The sequence below is a fragment of the Amblyomma americanum genome, chromosome 2, assembly GCF_052857255.1.
Source record: "Amblyomma americanum isolate KBUSLIRL-KWMA chromosome 2, ASM5285725v1, whole genome shotgun sequence".
NCBI lineage: Eukaryota > Metazoa > Arthropoda > Arachnida > Ixodida > Ixodidae > Amblyomma > Amblyomma americanum.
Genome location: NC_135498.1, coordinates 53,730,962 through 53,752,844, shown reverse-complemented (window position 1 = coordinate 53,752,844; position 21,883 = coordinate 53,730,962). Strand labels below are relative to the sequence as shown.

The 21,883-nt window shown below is 49.8% G+C and overlaps 1 protein-coding gene across 4 annotated transcripts in view; it reads left to right on the top strand.

The window, feature by feature from the left end:
• The window catches only part of LOC144121263 (matrix metalloproteinase-2-like), a 202,010-nt gene that overhangs the window by 142,792 nt on the left and 37,335 nt on the right, over positions 1-21,883 (top strand). For all 4 annotated transcript variants that reach the window (XR_013312582.1, XR_013312583.1, XM_077654383.1 and 1 more), the window contains exon 3: positions 8,562-8,872. Coding sequence is in view for 2 of the 4 variants with exons in the window: in XM_077654383.1 (XP_077510509.1) it covers positions 8,562-8,872 (311 nt within the window). In the remaining 2 variants the exon portion in view is untranslated. The remainder of the gene's footprint in view (positions 1-8,561; positions 8,873-21,883) is intronic.

Here is a 21,883-nt window from a genome sequence, read left to right as displayed (position 1 = left end):
CGCGCGCCTCGCCTCGGAGCTTGCCCTTACGCGCTCAACTGCTAACCAGCGTATTCGGTGGCGGCATCCATGGGAGCCACTGAAACCCCCGCACACTCACTGAATAATAATAAAAAAAACCTGTGTCGAGGCTGGGAATCGAACCAGTGCCCTTGGCATTTGAGGCGGAGACGGTACCACTCCGCCACGACGGCTTTTTTTTTTCTTCATTGCATGGAAACATTGCCGAAAAGAAAAGTCAAAGCACGCTTACGCCACAAAACACCAGGCCACCTTACCCCTGCATGACCCCTCTTTCCAAAACATCAAAAGTCTGGGAGGCACACACGTGCATCCAGATAGGGGAGCCAGCTATGCGGCTCTTGCAGGGCAGCAAATACTCCCCGCACCAAAGCGCATTGCTCACGAAACAAAGATTTCGACGACCGTGGTGATTCGGCGAGGCGGTCCATCATGCGTCGCGCTTTCGCTACGTATATCATGGCCTGACAGAGCTTGGCCATCAGTAATTTTTATTTGTTTGCTTCTTTGTTTGTTTCTTTTCATTTTTGTCTTTCTTTACCGCTTTCTCTTCATTCATTCATTTCATTCATTTCTAACAAGTGCACCGACAGTTGGAGCGCTCGTGAACATGTAGTTCTCGACATCAGCCCGACCACAACGTTTGTGTTACGGAGCTCTTGGCGCTGCAGACATTACTATATTAAATTCAACTGGAGTTTACTCGGGAAAGCATCCTTGTTCGCTTTGATTGTTTCCGTGAAATGTTTCTATTCCGTTGGAATAGATTCTGTTAAATTAATTATTCGGCGCCAGTGAAGAGGTATTATTTCTGCTGCTACCAGCTGTAAGACGTCCTCGGTACATACGCTGTTAGCGGCGCTACGCGTGCTGCTTTTGGTCATTCCAGCTTGCCAACAATGCCGAGAAGAAAGCGAAATCCTCAGAAAGGCGGATAAACCGACGCGTCACAACGGGAGATATTTCACTGCCCCGTTTTCAACATCAAGACAAACATGGACCACGGTGTTGTTAGGGCTACCAGGCTCCTTTTCAACTCACCGCCACGCACAGCGCACAGCGGAAGCCTGAATCGGCTGCAGGGCTGCCTAGACCTCTCAACCGGGTGACGAAAAGCTGCTCGACGCGCGAGCTTCGGCAGAGAGTACAGCGGAGGGCAGAGCGTATCGAAGCAAGCCTTCGCTTCGATACACACGCCCCCTTCCTGCTCGCTGCTTCTAACGGAGGGCTCCCCGCGGACATGCTAATGCGCGTCTCTGCCGGCGATACTTTCTCGGCCCATTAGAGGCGTCGTAAAAAGAGCGCGAGCTGTTTACGCCTGCGCGCCTCTAGAAGCACGCTCCGAGGACCCACTCTGCGGAAACGCGCGAGGCTGCTTCGCTGGGATTCTCCTGTGCGGGGAGATGCAGAGTCGTGTTGAGGCATCCCGCGTCATCGCTGTGCCGAGAAGGCGACTTTCAAGGCGCACGAGCAGCCTGCACTGAGATGGCACGCGGAGGCCTGAGTATTTCGCATACCGGCGTCGCTGCACTTTGACACGCACTCGTCTCTCAACTCGGGCTCCGAGTTCCGCTTTGGATTCAGAGAGAGAGACAGAATTCGCTTTCTTAAATGGCCCATATTAAGCGTTCAAAATGCTCATGGCTTACAGCACCGGTGACCCCCAGCTGAGAGGAGATTGTCCGGACCCGTAGAATATCTGTTACGGGTCCAAGTTGGACTTATTTTTGGAAATGTGGCGGAGAGTTTGAAGGATGCTTCACTCCCGCCACCGGTTGGCCCGGTATTGCACTACCTCCGGGATCGGCCTTGTCTTTATAGCGCGTCTTTACTATCCTGTCTTTCTATCCCATCTTTCAACTCTCCTACTATCTGCACGCGGTAGCGATTGTGGCTCGGCTTGAGCCAGTGGGCAGGCCTGTGCACTTTCCTTTTCTTTCTTCCTGGCAACAAAACACAGACCCCCAGCTGATGCTCTACTTGACACCCGATCGGTGCAGAAGAGGATTAGGGAGGACTGCAGTGTACAGTGCCAGCGGCCACTGAAAGACATAATTCGGGTTGGGCCATGGAGAGGAACAGTTTGGGTTGATGGACCGTAAAGGTGTCGACAGAGGCAGAATCCAGTAGGAATAAGAACAGCACTTGTTTGGACCCTTGTATAGAGATGTGAGTTTGCGTCACGTCTACGGTACGTGATTGTGTCAAAGGGGACGCTGCTGATATGTGCTGATATTTCATCAAGAGTTTGTAAAAACTCAATATCTGACTGCGGCTCGGTCTTTCGTAGGGGTGAAACCTCTGTCCTTACTACCACAAAGCCGAGGCCTTTGCGGAGATGGCCGCCACCTCAGACTTCAGTTCGTAGGCTATGGACAGAGCTGAACCGTCTTCTCGGCTACATGCTTGCCCTCATGCGGTCCCAACTCCGTGATTTCTGTGTAAATTAAGGCCACCCGCCGAAACGCACATCACGACGAATAACCGGGTTCATACGCGAAGCTCATGAACGTAGCCACGTCTTGGCTGTTCGGGGGCTCACAAATGGAGCAGCTTGGGCTAGTTCGTGACACCTGCTTCGTAATGAACGGCGCGACAGAGACGAGAGCGAGAAACAAGTGACGAGTGTTTGACACGTCTTGTAAGGCTTCGCTTTTTTTCGTTTTGGTCTTGTGACACTGGTGCGTCCACCGTGACCTACGTCACCACCGAGTCGGTGAATACAAACATTACAAAACACGGCTGCTATTTCCAGTTTGTGTGTGTGTGTGTGTGTGTGTGTGTGTGTGTGTGTGTGTGTGTGTGTGTGTGTGTGTGTGTGTGTGTGTGTGTGTGTGTGTGTGTGTGTGTGTGTGTGTGTGTGTGTGTGTGTGTGTGTGTGTGTGTGTGTGTGTGTGTGTGTGTGTCATGTTTCTCGTTCTCTTCCGTCGTCGTACTGCTTAAAACGACAAATTCGAAGGTGCACGAGGAATAGGAAAGTGCCGCAGCCTTGTTTTCTTTGTTCTTCGTATTCACATCCGAGACCAGTTATTGCCGTTTCGTCTATAGTCTGAATACAGCCCAAAGAAACGGGCCAGTGCACGCTCGCTGCGTTTCCGGCTCGTGCTTCTCGTTCGGGCGGCCGGTCTTACGAAAGCCTGCGATTTACGAGTTTCATTGCCTCCGCGCCACACACACAAGGACCTCAGTGTCGTCGCCTGGCCCTGCGTGTCTGGCGCGTTCTTCTTCCTTCTTCGTTCCCTCTCTTCTTGCTCCTACGTAGATGCATGCAGGCGGCAAAGGCTCCGGGACAGAGCCTGGCCTGGCTGCGGGTAATGGGGTAGCGTTTCGAGAAAGTAGGCAGACCCTCAGCTGCTGCTCACAAACTGCTGCGCCACCCTCCATCTCCTTGTTTTCTTTCTTTTTTGTTTTACTCTTTCCATTCTCTCCCTCTCTCCTTACGGCTGGCTTTCTCCTCGTTACTCCTCGCCACGCGGTGCGCGCGTACCATTATGATGCCGCGGGCGGCCATTTCACCGCTGCCATATATGCCTCGCCCGGGTGTCGTTTCCCGTGTCAGAATAAAAGACGACATCGTCGGGCGTTCTGTGCCGTTCCCTGGGTGCAAGGGGTACGCCAGCGGCTGCGTGCCCCGCTTTTTTTTTTTTTGGAAATAGTGCGTTCGGTGTTTTTGAGACCGCCTGCGTTGTCCGTTTCCCAGTCAGTCGGTGGGTCAGTCAGCCTCGGTGCACTGACGCCGAAGTATTGTGGTGCACAGAAAGGGGTTTCTTCGGCTGCATAGTTTGCGAGTGCATAATTGGAGACCTTAATTCCTTTTTCACGCGGGTTCCGGCTAGTAATGGGAACTAAAACCGAACTGCTTATTTTCTGCTTAACTGTGTCAAGCTCTGACCCGGATACACTGGTGAGTCAGATATCTGAAACAATGTTCCATGTAATTATAAGGCAGCTCGTGGCCAGTATTCTTGAACGAGTGGTAACACCACGTTCTCTAACGTATAAGGTTCGAGCATATATTATGGCCGCATACACACACTAAACAATTTCTCACCCTTAAGGGTGTAAATCAGCTGTTCCCAGACGAGCACCCTTTTCCAATTGTTCGGTGCTAAAAAAGGGTGCAGAGATCAGCACCCGTAAGGAAGGGTGCACTTAATGATACTTTAGAGGATGTAATGGTTGCACCCTCATTAAAGGGTACTATTTTTCCATAACACCTCTACGAATGGATGTTGGAAGGGTGCTCCACACTGATCCACCCATGAAGCAAAATCCTTCGACTGATGCGCGCCCTCTAAACTTTCATGCTGTGAACCCTTTCTTAAGGGGTGCTGATCTCTGCACCCTTTTTAACACGCAAAAGGGTGTTCGTCTGGGGACAGCTGATTCGCACCCTTAAGGGTGAGAATTTGTATAGTGTGCACTATGATAAATCTTTCTATCACTCATTTACATGTATCATATTGGTCATATATAGAAGATGAAATTATGCAGAATGGTAACAAGGGACTAGCCGAGCATCACGAAATGTGTGAGGGCCTCTCTCTCTAGCGCCATTATGCTTTCTGCACACCAGCCATGTAAAGTGAAAAGGGAGGTAATCTGTAATACAGCCTCAGTGTTTATTAGTTTGTTCATTTAAAAGTTTGGAGCCCTTACAGCGCACGACACAGGAGTCGAGCGCCTGTGCTCTTCACGAAGTGATGTTTTTTTTTTTTTTTTCACTGAAAAAAAACTTGTTTAGTTCACTGTGGCTTTCTGGACAGCGTATATGGGGCCAGATTTTATAGTTCATGGACGAACATCCATTTTAGCTCATCAGTGCAGTCACTTATGTCCATCTACGTCACTATCTCCAACCGCATTAGTTTAAAAACAGCAAACTTTTCCCGCGGAGATGCCTCTTTCGAAAAAGAGCCACCAGTGAAAAAAGAAGGCGAGAAAAAAAAAGCGAGTATAAATGAACCGCATCTACAACCACGAAACGCGCACGCCCTGTCCGCCCGCGGTTTGAAATAATAAATCGACTGCGTTAAATAAATTTCGTCACTAATATAAAGTAGCCACTATACGATGTCACTGCTTATAGCGCGTATACAACAGCTTTCTCCGTAATTCGATCGCAATTCAGTCGCGCGGTTTCGCACTTTCCCGCAGAAGTAATCAGCATAACGTAGCCTGATTACTTTTCAGACGTAATTTGCGTCGTCTGCAAGACTGACGCCCTGCTCTATATTTATATGAACACACAACAGCACACACATAGAGGCAGACGACGCTCCAACCGCGGGCCAAGGCGCCCGCACGATCATGCCCAGTGCGAACACGCTACGCCGCTGAAACGTCATGAAAAATTCAGCGCCGCGATGGGGGAGACCGGCGAGGCAGCCCCGAGACGCCGCAGGGAGAAAGAAAAAAAAAAGGACAAGAATAAGAACGAGGCAGAGAACAAGAAAAACAAGAGTGGCAGACGTTGCGATTCTCGGCGTCACGTCTCGCGCGCAGCAGGCGGGACTTCGGCGGAAAGTATAATCGCCGGGGCAAATGGTGCGCGACGCCGATTGACAAGCGACAAAGCCGCGAAATAAATCTCGGCCTCTTCTTTCATTTCTTTCTTTCTTTCTCTCTCTGTCTTTCCTTGCTATTCTTTCCCTCCGAGCATTAGTGCAAGACGACACGTACACCGCGAACTCAGTTACTCGCGTCTCTGTGTTCTCTCTATATTCAGTTACGGCGAGCGCTACGGTATATAGTTCTTCGTATTTGCGCGGAGTTGTCAGAGTCGTATATATATACTTATACGTTACTGGAACAGTTCCGTGGCTTTCTGTTCTTGCAACATGAAGACGTGTACCGGGTGCGGCTCGGTACATTATACCGATCCGAACAGCTCTTTGCGGTCTCCGTGGAGAAACCGTCGGTGAATCGGAGGCTGCAGAGGAAATAACGTCGGAAATGAGTATCGATTGAAGCCCGGAAACATTTAAGCGAGCAAAAAAGCTGAGAGACTATCTTGTTACGGATCAAATTTCGACGTCAAATGAAGCGTGGCGCTGCTGTTTATCGAAGGTGGAAACAACAGCAATAAAACAAATAAACTATGCAGTTTTGTGTTTTTTTGCAACGAGATAAACAGGAAAAACGTAACAAAGAATTTAAAGCTACAACTAAAAAAGTTAGATGGGGACCGCCGAGTGTACCCGACGTTTTTGCTCGCCATCAAGAAGAAATCCCCCCCTCCCCCCCAAGAAAAAAGAAAGACAGCAGGGCAGCGTCTCATGTAAATGCAAGGCTTCTCCCGATTCTTCGCTGCAAAAAACAAGCACCAGATGGCGCGCTGGAGAAAAGCTATGTACTGTCGCAACCACGGTTGCCCACGACTCGACTGCGCTCGACTGTGCTCTCGAAATCGACATTTGGAGCAAGACTCGTCAGAATAGCGAATTTAGAGCCGGAGGAAGAGCCTCGATTCAGTCCCCCTTCGCAGATGGCGACAACATCGTTAATGATTCGCACGCTTGCTGCCAATGACTCATATTTTTTTTTCATTGAACATTCTTGCTCTAGTGGTAGAATGCCCCCCCCCCCCCCCCCCCCTGTCTCTCTTTGGCCCCCGGTGCTTCAGATGAAAACACAACTATTTAACTTCTCGAAGAGCATGGATCTCGTAATCCCCCTATGCAAGGACCTTCTTCCATCGTACTGTATTTGTATAACGTGTGCATCGTCAACTCCCTTTATTCGGAGAGTCTGCTCAACCTCGCTGCAAGTTTTCGTGTCTGACGCGTGGGATTTAGGGCTTAACTCTTAATCTGACGATATTTAGTGCTGTTCTATTTTTCCGCCGAAGGCCAGAATTTCGATCACATCCTCCCTGAAACTTTTAACATGCACAGAACAATGCAAATAAACAGAATCGGGTAGTGGGTTGCTACAAAAAAAAAATAACACATTCGCTGGCTCTCGTTGTTCGAAAAGTGAACTGTGTGCAGTTTTTTAAATCTTTTTTATGAACATTGTATGGCTGTCTCAGGGGGCACCGCCTAAACTTTTCTTACCTGACGTTGCGTGTACTACTGACGAAAGCGCAAGAGCCAACCGGTTTACAGAAGTTTCGAGAGAACATCTGTAACTCTTCGCTTTCCGCTGCTGCAGCTAAGACAAACGACGAAACTTTTGTTTTTTTAATAGCTGGATCAGATTCATTGTGAAAGTTTGAGCAGTAGTCAGAATACGCCTCGCTCGCTGGTCGCTTCGAACCACTTCCGCTGACTCACCGCTTCCCGGACGAAGGCGAGACGACTCGCGTCCTATTCTTTCAGCTGCTGCGGCTGGTGAAAGAGAGAGTGTGTGGGTGGAAAAAAAAAAAAAGTTTCTCGGTAACCAGGTTCCTGCGATATGCCGGGCTGAGCGCGTCTCGCGGCTTTTCGGCCGGCATTCATTGGGGCGGCCGCTAATTGGCAGCCGGCGCAGCGAGCATTGTTCTTTCTTCTCGGGGTGCACTTCCTCTTCGTGTCTTTTCAACTTGGCCGAGTTCCGATGCTGGGTCACATCCAGCTGCGCCGGCCGGGATGCATGGGCGCGCATCTCTCTTTTTTTGAGGCCGCCCGGAGCACAACCGGCTGCCTCGCCGTGGCACGCGTGTTTGTAGGTGCGTTGAAAGCAGGATTAAGTGGAACAGCTATGTGTAACGAGATATATGACCGCATAACGCCCACGTCTGACCTCCATATGCTTGACGAAGCGAGTGACACTCATGCGCCGTCACCAACCTTTACGAAGTGCACGCATGACAAGAGATGAACCGACTTGGGAAAGAGGTGGGAACACGGGAATATATCTGCTGGAGTCGCCAGGCATATATCGTCAGACGCGAATTACCAAATTAGTGGATTATGGTGTTTTCAAGGCAGTTTTTGTCGTTATTGGTTGATTGAATGCTTGATTTGACTGACTTATTGATTTGATTGACTGCTTGTTTCGATCGACTGTGATTTACTGCTTGATTTGACTGACTTCTTGATTTGACTGACTTCTTGATTTTACTGATTTCTTGATTTGATTGACTGTTTGATTTGACTGACTGCTTGATTTGACTGACTGCTTGATTCGACTGACCTCTTGATTTGATTCACTGTTTGATTTGACTCACTTCTTGATTCGATTGACTGCTTGATTTGACTTACTGCTTGATTTGATAATAATAATACAATAAAGGCCGAGTTTGGGCGAGTTAGTTTACCATGATGAACGTAAAAGCGCAAAATGACTCATCTATCTTTCACTACTCTGTGGTAATGCCTTGCAGGCATTATCGAGAGTATAAAAATCTGTTTCTTGCATGTAATAAAGATCAGTTGGAAGCGAGCGCTCGTGTTGTGTGTCTTATTCTACGTCCTTGTTTTTTGCGCTTTTACGTTCAGCATGCTTGGTTTGATTGATTGGTGAACACATCATTGATTGATTGATTCATTCATTCATTGATTGATTGATTGATTGATTGATTGATTGATTGATTGATTGATTGATTGATTGCGCAGCGTGGAGGACTTCCCGCGCCAGGCCGACCCCGGCATGATCCGCGCGGCAATCGCCAAGGCGCTCAAGGTGTGGAGCGACGCGTCCAAGCTTCGCTTCACGGAGGTGTCCGGCGGCCGGCGGCGCGGAGGCGAGGGCGGCGCCGACATCGCGGTGGCCTTCGCGCGCCTCGACCACGGCGACGGCTACTCGTTCGACGGGCCGGGCACCGTCCTCGCGCACGCCTTCTTCCCGGGAGAAGGCATGGGCGGCGACGCGCACTTCGACGCCGACGAGCAATGGATCACCGGCACGCCCTCCAGGGACTCCAGCGGTTAGCATCCACCCTCCTACTCCTACTCCCGCGCACACTCCTCCGACACTGCATGCTATAAGAAGAAGGCGATCGCTCTGCGCTCAACCTTCTATAGGGTTAAAGCGCTCTTAGGCATCAGCTTATTTTGCCGAGAAGGCTGGACCAAATACGCGGGAGCTTGGCTAGCCGCTTGGCTTCGCTATCCAGCACCGTGATGTTTATTTAAGTATTCGTGGCCACCGCACTAATCTGGAAGGGACACTTAAGCTCAGCCTGAAGGGTATGACGCGATCAGAGTTCTCTCTGCGCATCACTTCGCAGACACGGACGCTGTTCTTTCTTTGACCATTACATAACGCTTAACCTACAATGGGATGGCATTAGAGATCCCTCCCGCGCACATTCTCTGTGGCCTAGGTTCTGCCTGCATGCCCATATATGTGAAATTACTCATTCTGTAGTTTACATTAATCAGCCTTTTTCATTTTCCTGTGCTGCCACCTCGCGTACAACGCTGGAAGCTCACTGGTAGGGTACTGCGCGCCCAACCCGGCCGGAATGAGTGCCGCTGCGGAGCACGTTTTGTTGGAATCTGTCAACGATGGCGTGTCCTGGGCAGCACCTGGTACCTGGAGGATTTCTAGGGTTGACTGATGGCTTGGTGCGAAGACCGAGGCAGGCTGTAGTGCCCACTGAAAAGCAAATTCTTCAGTATCTCCGATCATCCGGCATGCGATGCGAACACCAGCTAGCAAGGGCCGCCGCTTCAGAGATGAAGGCTACATTCGGAACATAATGTTCAATGAAATATCCCCGATCAGTGAGGTTGGCATTTTCCGCTGTATATGCCTGCCATTCATGAAAGGTGGATACTACATCGTGCACGCCGGAGTACAGAAAACTACTGGGGACAACAGTTTTCACAAGCAATCGTTGTGCTCAAGCGCTGCAGAATAGCTACACGAGCTATAAAAGCACAAGCGTACTCGCAACAAAGCAGCTCTGCTAGCATTTCACTGTGTTTTCCCACAACACACCGCTGCATAGGTTAAACAAGCATGCGCGTACAAGCATGCGCGTCCCCGGCAGGTGACTGTTTCGAACACCAGCCACCGGTGGGGCTTGGGAGACCCATGCTGCTCTTGCCGAGCGACCTTTTATGACCAATTATTAATTTAACTGCTACCTGCCACGATAGGCAGTTATCTCACAATCCGGTGGGCAGGTTGCGATGACGTCACAAGGTCGCGTGACCTAGGTGGCTGGTGAGCCAGCATGCTTTTCTCGACACGCCAACGCCGCCGTTTTCCGCTGAACAGGACCCTTAACGCTATCGGGTTGACAATTTATTGATCATCTTCGAAGCGAAAGCGGTAACCTTCAAATCGCGTTAATCTCCGCACATTTTGTGTGTGACAGGGCCTAACTCCTTTCTAAATGCTCTGTCGGTCACGGGCTTTTGCCAGAAGTCCATGACATGCTACATGTTCAAGGAACAGCTCCACACTTCGCATGAGCAATGTGAGCAATATGCTCGACTCCAGGTGAGGTACGCGTTTCAAGAGCTTTGATCGCAAAATTGATATTATAGCGCCACCTCTACCTTCTTAGGCAAAGCTCATTTTACTCCTGTCTAGGTGAAATTTGTCAAAAACCTTTGTTACGCGTCGTTTTTTGGTAGCCTGCATGGTTCTTTTGGGTGCGAAAACTATATTGCAGCAACCAGATACGTAGTCAGGGTTTTTTTTTTCTTTTTGCGGGAAGAACCAGGATAATTTCCTGTATACGTGGTGGTTTAGGGGCGGGGTTCAGCTTCCTCATGTGAGTAAGACACAGCTGTTATAAATTTCCCTCTTGACGGAGATTGATAAATTGGCCTTCATCACCAGACAGTGCATGCCGAGTGCTCTCCACCCCATTCTTATTCTCTATAGTTATTTCACTCTCGTGGTCCGGAGGCTGCTGTTACTGCCTACACTAAATTAATATATTCCCTTACCACTTCCAACGCTTCGCTGCCTACCGTAAACTGCTGTTCCCTTCCGAGACTGATGAGCATAGCCTTAGTTTCCTGCGCATTAAAATTCTTAGACCCAGCATTCTGCTCTGCCCGTCTGTAGGTCCTCGGTCATGCTTTGCGATTCCTCACCTGAGTTACTTAGCAAGGCAATGCCATCAGCGAATCGTTGGTTATTAAGGTATTCTCCACTGTGCATTCAGTGCAGTCTTATAATGACGTTGGTGCTGTTTTCTTTTATTCAGATGCGTTTGCACTTGCAATGTTATCCAACTGATCTCTTCAGGTCGGACGGAAAAGTGTCGCGGGGAACTGCGGGCGCATAATTGAAGTACACGGAAATCTGGCTTGCACTGAGCCTTGAAATGCACTTCGGCATTAAAAACCGCTTGAAACATCGTCGGATGAATGTCTTCCACCCTCCAGACCGCGAATACTTTAAACGCTGTCGTTCGTGAGCGGCACTGGAGAACGGGAGACTCGAATGAGATGATCGCGTGCATCTCGCTTCCATCTGCCTGGCTGCGTCGGTGATGCGACAAGCGGACCCGGAAGTCCCGTTTTAGTGTGCGCGTATTTCTTTGTTGGAGGCAGCTCGGGCGACACTAGCGCGTAACTCGCGCCTGTTGAAAGATCCTCATCACCGTAAAACCACTGCCTACGGTTCGAGAGGCTCGGTCTTGACACTGCCTGAGCCTTGCCTTCAAGAGGAATCTTAGCAGCGAAACTATACGGACGACACACAGGGACACATTCGCAGGGAGTAAACGCTTGCCAGTCGCTCCGGAGAATGCAGCGATTTTCCCGGACGACTCAGTTCCATTGTGTTGTCCTTAATTTCGTTGAGGAGAGAGCGCGAAGAATACGGGACACGCGCTTGCCTGTGAATTCTTACCGACTTGCCCAAGTGTTCGCATTAATTTAGTTCTCACTCTCGCTGCCATCATGCCTCATTCTACATCCAACCCGCTAGCCCCAATACTTTAAACCCTCCGTAATCTTCACACGCGCAGCGCTGCTCAACTGTCGTTATTCCTGGACAGTTGGGGGAAGGAGAGCATAAATTAACTCATTCAGTCTCTGCCCGGCTTGTACAATCACTTCGTATTTAACGAGCGGTGCGGCAGACATTGTGCGAAATTTCGCAAACAGGCTTCCCACAAACAGCACCTGGCACGCCTTCAGGCCTAATGACCGATGAGGCCGCCGTCCGAGGATTTTGTTCTCGGGGCAGAATGTAGAGGCGCACAGTGAATGTCACTCACTCAGGGGAAGGGTGCGTCCCGCCGTCCATAAGCTGGAAAGCTAAGAAAAAAAAAATCCAGTGAAAATCAAACTATGAAAACTTCTGTGGGCAGCTTCACATGCGATCGATTCTGACCGTTGCCAGGCGGAGCATACGCTCACGTGGAAAAGGGAAAGGGAAGCCAGAAAATGCTACTCGTACTGCGACGAACAGCACGAGTCTCAGAAATAACTGAGAGGCATAAAGTTAGCGTAAAAGAATAAAAGAATAAAGTTAGCAAATAAAACAACAATCACTAAAAGCCGTTTGCATGCGGGCACTGCTTGCATACGTACCTCTGCGGCAGTATAACCTGGCAGTGCTGCCTAAACGAGTCGTCGTTTCTTTTTTTTTAATTTCTGTACGTCCACTGTTTACGCGGAAAGCAAAGCAGCCGGTGAATGAAATACGATAAAGCGACATGAAAAGAAAATATCAGCGCACTGAAACTAAGAGACTTGAGAGAAATATAAAACTCGTAAGATGCGTAAGATGAAAACGCAAGTCTTGAGACTTTCTTTCAAAGATGGGCAAGAAGCGAGGAAGGAGCACGAAACTGTATGAGAAGGTGCGTTTTACGACGCTACATTTGTTGACGCTTCATATTCGCGAGGGGGTGGGCTTCGTTTTAACGATCGCTCTTTAAACTCGGAAGTCAATAGCTTCCGAGGCGTCACCCGACGTGCTCAGAATCACCGACGGCTGAGGGTCGCTCGCGGCGGCGATGACTTCAAAGCAGGACGCAGACTGGGCTGCCCCTCCCCCCTCCCTTTGAGCGGAGAGAGGCGCAATCAATGCTGAGTCACGAACTGCATCGGGCCCGTTTTGTTCTCGACCAGGTGTGCGCACGCTATGACCACATGACTAATCCGCGACGACGAGGCGCCTGCCGCCGCTGGTGACCTCTTAGCTTCCCTTGCCATGACGAAACATACAGTCGCCTTCACACTGAACCGCAACGCGCTTCATACTCCATGCTGACTCCGGACTCGAGGACAGCATGCACAGAATGTAAGCGACAAACTTTGATTATTGCAGGAAGGACACTAACCTGCCTTAACTGGGATTGCAAGAAACTAAAATTTAGTCCATAGGAGAAACGTTCTCATACTTAGTTGTTTCGAGCCCTTATCGTCTGCTGCACCGTGAATCCTGTGAGCATATAATATAATTTTATATCTGAACGTCCAGTCGCAGCACAGAATCAATTAAAGTGCTATTAAATTCCCGCACAACATTTGCCATGAAAAAATTGTTGCACACGACGACGTTTACGTCGTTTTATGCCAGAATCTCCCCGGAAGCTCCCCTGGAAATCCAAACAGTCAGCACCTCGGTTTAAGGACGTGAAATTGTTCTGCCCGTGAACATAACGCACTCTCTTGTTCCGAACCTTGGCTATGTTTAGAACGTGCGCAACACTGTTCGGCACTCACTAGACGTCAAAGTTGAAGACTGACACTTATTGCATACTAGTTTTTTGCGCACTAAACGAGAGCCAAGTAGTCATGTCAGTAACGGTGGCTGGGTTTGGATTTTGCTTGAGTGCAATAAAAACTTGCATTTTCTTTTTGCCACGATAAAAATTAGCGACCACTCCAGAAGTCGCACAATGTGCAGTCTTTCAGCTGACCGAGAGTGTGCTAAGCCGGTTTCGGCATGCCCTTGTGGCTGAAGACAACTGAAGGGAACAGAGGCGCTCGTTATGACATACATGACGGGAGCCAACAGTTACCGAAACCAAGAAGCATAGGAGTAATTCGTGGTTTTCATCAATGGCAGATTAATAAAAGCAGAAGAAAAAACAACCACATGCCGCCGGTGGGATCCGAACTCACGACTTCCGAATTTCGCGTCCGGTGCGCTACCAGAGGGCACCAGACGCGAAATTCGGACGTTGTTGTTTTTTCACCTGCGGCACGTGGTTTTTTTTTTTATGCTGCTTACCTGCGTACTTTGAGTGGCAGCCAAGGGCGAGGCTCGAGACAGTGCGACTGGTAGGATCTATTTCAGACAAAACTTCACCAGCGAAAGCACGAGACACCAGGAGAAGAAGAACGCAGGACAAGTGATCTATGCGGCTTTTATACGAAACCAAGGAAACCACGCAAATGGAATATTTAAAATTCATACTTGCAGCGCCTCTTTAGGACGTTGTTTGTTCTAGCGCAGAAACTTTCGCTCTTTATAATGCCCAGGCAGAGAGCGCGATGCCACCCACTATATAAAAGGCTCCCGGCGATGCAACTTCGGTAAAGTCAAGATCGCGGCGCCCTGAGCTTTCTTTCTACAGTCTTTCTGCGCGAGACTCCCTAGCGAGCCGAGTTGAGCGGAGGTCTTCCGCAACAGCTAGAGACAAGAATGCCGCCGGAATTTGGGCTCCATCGAAGCGGACAACGAGATTTTGAGACGAAGAGCGCTTACAGGGGCCGCCCAGGAATTCGCATTCTTCTCTGCCTGAGAGCTATACACGGCCTGTCTCAAACTAGCCTCCTTTATCGGCCTTCCGGCGTCAGCAGTCTTTACGGGCCGGGCTTTATAGCCCGTGTTATACACTTAGATTCCTTCGTCTTCGATGCCGAGCCTGCCACCGGTGGCCTATGACCCGCTGTCTTTCTTTTTGTGCTTTGAGAAAACGTCAGGCGGCGACGAGACAAACGGTGTGGGCCGAACGGTTGAAAACAAAAATACAAACAAAAGGAAACCAAGTGCGCTTCACTGTTGTGGAATTGACGTAGTTGGGGAGGCACTTCCTAAAACGGTGTCAGCTTGAATGTCAGGCGAGCAACTAAGCAAGCATGGGACACACCACTTCAGCGCAAGCCTTTCGGTTTTGTCTATATCGCCTTGCAAATGAAACACCGTAACAGAAAGGGTGGTGTCAGAGCAAGCCGGGTATCTCAGTATAGAATACCTCCTTCGACACCGCAGGAGCCCGCAGTCGGAGCGCTTGCGTACGCATTTGTTTAACATAAGAAAAAAACATTAATTTTCACGTGCCATTGTGTGCTATGAGGCAAGCCGTTAAGGAGAGATCAGTGTTAATTCCGACCTGCTGTTCTAACGTGCACCGAAATTCTGTACACTTGTCTTTTAGGGCAAAAGCACTAGTTAACGCGGTCCCAACCAAAAATCTTGTGTGAAGCCTCGGAATAGTTCGGGATAGTTCGGGTTAGTCCGGAGGGGCGTCGCGCGAGCTGTAGCCAATGGAAGAGTGACCTTGAGGCTGACCTTGGCCAAACCTAGCATGGCAACAGTCCGTGCAGAAATAAAATAAATGCTGGCGCGACTGGGTTTCAAACCCATGGCGTCTCGAACAAGTCAGCTTCGCTGGCCGCTGCACCAGAGACGTGGCTAAACACATGCTTTCCTAACTACGTTAAAACCCGACCACTTTTTTTCCATTTGTCTCCACGGAAATGCTTGCGCGCAGCCACTGAGCCACCTTTTTGTAGGTTGCTGTGGAGTGCAGTGTCAGCTCAGTCAGCGGTCTTTCCGCAACCGCGCAGCACTATCAGCCATTCCAATGCGGAAAGCGTTAACTTTCTTTAAGGCCGCAGTCTTTGTGAGGATTACGCTTTGCGTTCGAGTGAGTCCCGAGGGAGCTGGTCGAGCTGCACCGAAGTTGTTCACGTCATTGTACTCGCGACAGGAATTCGTTGAACTCTCACCTCTTCATTTACACCTCGACAAATATCAGGCTCAAGAACTCGCGAGTGAAGCTGACACTTTCGTGAGACAGCGAGAGTGAGAACCCTGCGTCGAAGCAACGGTTTGCTGTGCCACAGCTTTGCACATGAGTTCGTGGTTTTCAATTCCCTTGTGCGGAACGATATCACGGTCGCCAGCCCTGCGTCACGGTTCGCCAGTGCTTCACAACTGCCGTAGTTGACGGGCCGTCTCTCTAACAGGTCTCTGCAATAACGTCCAGACACGACAAGCAGGGCAAGAAGCATATACCTAGTGCGTGAGAAAGACGCGAGCTGCTAAGAAGCAGCGCAGTTTTGCAGTTTTGCAGTTTTGGTGAAGAACACGCTCTGTCGCGCCTGTACAGCGAGCGGACTACTCCCCTCTATGCCAGCCATCTCGAATGGGTAATGCATTGCGTGAACGTGATCGAGGTCGATCGGTCCATGTCGTGAGCGCTCGCGACAAAACGCAGCACCTTTTCGGCGAAAAGCAGCAAACGCGACATGACGCACGCTACTGTTACGAAACACGTGTGTCGAGCGTGCGGCGAGGCTGCAAGCAGGTCTGGGAAACACCGTCCTTGCTGCCCAAGCCGCTTTTCCGCGCCTATACAGCGTGAATGTGCGTGTCTTTAGAGTTCGCTGCAGAGAAGCTGTGGAAAGCCGCATTGTTAGGTAGGACTAAAGCTGACGTAACCTATACGAGACTGGTGTTTGGCGCTTTGAGCATAGATACGACTATAGCACAGGGCAGAACGAAGAATACGACGCCATCTACCGTTTGCGTCGTTTCTGCTGCCTTCGGACTTTCCTGTCCGCTCAAGTCATCCACGACGGAAGCATGAACTCCCCGAATCATCCCTCGCTGAGAGTTATCGAGTAAACATGGAACAAGATAGAATTTCCGCGCTACGTCACTGACGACGTTTTCACGTGGCGTTGGTAGGCCGAGAGTGCCATACAGACATTTCACCATCATCTTCCGATACTCTTGCCACGAAGTTCCCCTTGAGATCTTTACACTGCGAACCCGATAACGCTGCTATGACGAGTTTTCTTTCCGGCAACGTAAATGTAAAGAATGCATGGAACTTTCGGATACTCGTTTCTTTATTTTATCCGTCCCCCCCCCCAGGCTTCGAATAATATTTGCTCTCAGTGAAGCTCCATTTTATGCAAGAGACCTTTTATATACGTTCGGTCACTAATAACATTCCTATCCATTTTCACTTCGTCTTTGCCACAATATATGTAAGCAGTTCTGTGGGTTAAATTCACAGCGGGCTCTACTAAAAGCGAACAAACCGCAGCGGTGGCCTAGTGGTTTTGAGCATCCGCCTCGCATGCAGGAGGGGCGGGGTTCGATCCCCAGTGCCGCCGGGTACCCACCGGCGATACAATGGGTACAAGCTTTCCCCTGGCCTGGTGCTCGGCTTATCTGGGGTGAAATGCTTGGGAAACGGGTCTTTGGACGCACCTTGAGAAGACGAAAAATGTCTTGTGTCATGGCGCTCCTTGGTCCCATGTGCCCATAAAAAATCGCAATCATCATCATAAAAGCAAACAAAATAAAAGACTGAGAAAATAGACGTTCTTTTTTTTCTGTGACAACGTGAACGCCATCTACTTCACCGTCCAGAGGCGCGCCTTTGTCTGCGTACCGACGCCGTTTGCTGTCCGCAGCCGGTGCTTTTTCGCCCCCCCGCTCGCCTGCCATGGGCTGTCGGTCGGGGCCACGGCACGGGGGCAAATGTCTTCCTTCCCGGAGAGCGACGCGTCAAACTGGACGTGTAACGGATGGTGTCGGCCACCCAAAGGGCGGCGGACACCGCTGTCGCACTCCATCGATTGACGCCCTCCCTACTGCCGCACACACACACACGCAGCCGCCCGGGCGCAAAGTGCCCGCGTCGCGTCTTCGGTCGGTTTTTACGCCTGTGTGGTGTACGTCCTCCGCTGTCTCAACCTGTCTCCCCTCGCAAATATCCGCGTCATTTTTCTTTTCCGCGACCCCAAAGGCGCTTCCAGTAACGGCGGCACGTCTCCCCCCCCCCCCCCCCCCCCCCCTCACCATTCTTTTCTTCTATTTTTTTTGTTCTTATTTATCGAGCGAGGGGGGCATAAAAGAGAGAAGGAAGCGTTTTCTCTTCGCCGTCAAAAGAATAAAAATAAAGAACAACACAGCGAAAACTTGGGGACAGGCACGTGGTGGTAATGGAGAGGAATACGTCGCCACAGAGAGTCACTTCGCGCTCCAAGAAGGGAGTAGCGTATGCTACGAAATGGTATTACAACTAGGAGAAAGGATAGAATTCAGCGATGCATTGTCTGAGACGTATGTGTCTTCGGGCGGTAAATCCACGCGTCGACGCATTTCTAGTTCCGTATTATTTAACGTATCAAAATACTCAAGCGCCAACGTGCTAATGCAGTGATTGATGTTATTTTTGTTCTCTGATCGAGCGGTTCACCTTATTTTTGACATTTCAATATAAAATCGGGACATGAAATAACGAGCACAGAATTACGTAGGTGTGTTGAAGGTGCAAGGCACCCGCCTAAGTGTAAGATATATAACGAGCGAGAAAATGGAGGCAATACAGCCATCTTTATCGTCATTGTGTGAATACATTGTCTCAATATGACCAAAGCGTGTGTGTGCGCGCGTGCGCGTACGTATGCGTATGTGTCTGCGCGTGTGTAACAATACTGCGCTAACATTTTCAGTTCCGCTTTACATACAGGGCAGCATATGCTTACTATTTTCCCAGCCCTAACACCGCACTAAGCAATGACGTGTTCGCATTCACACCGCACTGATTGCGGAACGAAGTAGAACTAGCCCGCCAAACTGTCACATTTTCAGCCAGCGTGTGTGAGTAGAGAAGAGGAGAGAAAGCAATGCTCTTATTACCATAAAACTATATATCAAGCGCACTCATATAGCACACAGAAAAACTCTGACTTATACTGCTCCATTCCTGAACGAGCCGCTTCACAACGGGCCGACCAAAGCGGGAGCTAATGGCGACTTCAAAGCGTCTGCCAAACTGCCGGAAAATTAGCTCCGTATACCGCGAGCCGAGCTGAAAAACGCAACTCACTTCGCGAAAGAAGTACTTGTATACATCGCAAAAACGAAGGAGAGGAGCCGAAACGGAGTTTTCGGGATCACCCGGGAGATACTGCGCATTTCGGTCACGTTTGTCGAAAGAGCCCCGCGCTCCACTGTTGGCGGTTTCTTGCCCGCGCCTTTGTTTATTTAACTTTTTTTCTCTCCTTCGCCTCTTTGTTAATGCCGCCTGTGCGTGGCGCCACGGTTTGTCAACGTTCCGCAATATTGCGCGTTCTTCTTTCCTTCCACCAGTGTTCGCGGTTCCCGAAATCTGATGTTGCGGTCTCCTCCCCCTGCGTGCTTTGTTCACGCAAGTGCTGTTGTGCACGAAAAAAGGGAAAAAGAGGCGTAGGAGACGGGAGAAGGGGGGACAGCGAGGGACATCATACGAACGACCCTTTCTTCCCCCCCCCCCCCCCCACACACACACACACATATATATATATATATATATATATATATATATATATATATATATATATATATATATATATATATATATATATATATATATATATGCTTTTCAGACTAACCGTTCTGCGTCTTATGACATACTGCTTATGACTGCGTGTCGGGGCTCTTGCAGTCGGCAAGAAGAAACGTTGTGGTGGGTAAATACCAGAACAGCGTTATGAGGAGAACGAGTAATGTACTCTCCGTGACTATTCCTACAACTAATGACCCCTTGGCGGCCTTTATAGCGGCGCTGTCCGAAACGCGCGAAATCTAAAGAAGTGGCGCGCCACTGTTTGCTAATTTAGATGCTCTAACTTGTGCGGGGATTTCACGCATTCACTCCATGGGCACTCCTTTCTTGAACTTCTTATGCTAATTAAGCGGTAATGACAAGTGCTCTTTTTCTTTTTTACGTCGAGCTCATTTCTTGTACATTAATTAAAGAAAATATGGAGGGAGTTCATTCTTCCCTATTCTTCCACGAGGTATTTAACTTAACGTGGCCTAACTTGAGAAAATACTGCGAATAACTCGTATTGTTTGGCATTATTCTTGTACTCTGAGATATGGGGCAAATATGGCTTTGGTGGCAAAAAAAAATAAAGTGGTGCATTTAATGTGAGCTACGACACCGAAAGAAAAACCACAGTGATAGAACTGTATTGGTGTAAATATATGGTAGGCAGATCCGTCGGTTTCCACAGGACGGACAAACGTAGATAACAGTTCACATCACGCCACATCGCTCAAGTACTTTGGAAGCTTACCTTGTAGTTTTTTTTTTAATGCTCAAAGCATGGCAGTGTTTCACCGAAAACCACTTCAAGACATAATGAATGGCACCTCTTAGAATCATCCGCATTAGAATCAAGGATGTGGAAGGCAGTAAATTCCGATCCGTATACACCTTGCGGAAAGCAATGCGTTCGCCGAAAAGGACGTCCTCCCGCTGTGATCGCGATCCAAGGTCACCCCGACGTCAACAAGAGCAATGCGTTCATGCGTCCACGTGACCGTAGCCGGCTGTTGCCGTGGTTGCTGTGTTATTTGCTCCAGTACGCCGTGCGGCATAAATTAAAGGGGTAAACGCCCGTTTATTTGATGAACTCCCGCAGGGATTGACGCTGAAGGCCCCATGTGTCCACAGCTCCACATGCTCAAGACTGATAGTCTAGGACGGCCTGGGAGGTAATTCAGGCATCGCAAGTGGCGTGTGCACCTTGAATTAAGACCTACGCAGTTTCACAAAAGATGTACGACGTGACCTCTGTGGCAGGAGCACGGCAGATGGGACAGGTCGAAGGAGTGGTCTGTGATTAAGATGTTAAAGACCCACTTACTCCTGCAGTACAGGAGTCAGGGCAGAGCCCTCTCGGATTCTCCGAAGCGCTGGCTCCTCAGGCGGCTTGAGACCCCGCGGCAAAGGTTGGATTCACATACAGAGTAATAGGGCATGCTTGGAGCGTCCTTTCGCTGCGGTTGCAGCGCAGGTACGCCCGGTATCCGGTGCTATGGCTATACCGATGTGGCGGTGAATGTTTAGCGGCAGCCACAGTGAATTGACAGGCTATACCGACAGACGTGCTTTGATGCGCGGCGGTCATCATTTTTGACTTGCGATGCAGTCGAGTCGTCTATCTTACTCAAGTCCGAGGATCGGTTTGTGGTCACACAGTTGCAAGAAATGCATAAAAGTCAGAAGGACGTTATGCCATGACCGAAGTACAACCGCCAACACTCGCCGTGCGTAAGCACCCGAGGAAAAACAAATAAAAGGTATAAATAGTAATTCTTGTTTAGTTCTTGTTGCTTGGGCTATCCGTTCCCAAAGTTTCTTGGGCACCGATCCTATATAGCGGGGAAAGGACGAACTGTGACGACACCACGCATGAAACGACGAATATCTCATGGAGCGTGGGCCTGTACCAGATGGAGGAAGTGTCGCAGACGCCGGGACATAAAACAAGACGTTGCGACAGCACTGAACTTGGAAGTAGGTCCCTGGCCACATAGCACATAAAGGAGCAAGCAAAGGCAGAAGCACCTTGCGGTTGTTTACGATAGAAAACTTTATCATCCTCTTCTGGACTGCGTACAAAGAAGCCCAAAGTGCCTCCGTCTTCACGGCCAAGAACGCGGAGGCAGAGCTGGCCGTATAGCTTCTGCGGCACGCCCCGTGGCCGGAGAGCCGTTGTCTCCGCGAGCTGCCGAGCTGAGTTCTTTCTTTTCGGGCCTCCTTTTTTCTTTGTGGAGGCTGTGGCCCAACTACTAGAGAAGGGGCTTTTTAAGGAAGCGCCAGATTAGGAAGCGCACGGTGGACAAGGACCGGAAGGAAGTGCGCAGAGGCGCAGCTTGTTTCTTTGTGCGTGCACGCGTGGACGCCACGCACCCATTGTTGGGCGGCGGATGGTGTCCCCAGTGAAGTTGTGTGCAGTGCACGGCGTCATGAAGAGCTGCAACACTGTAT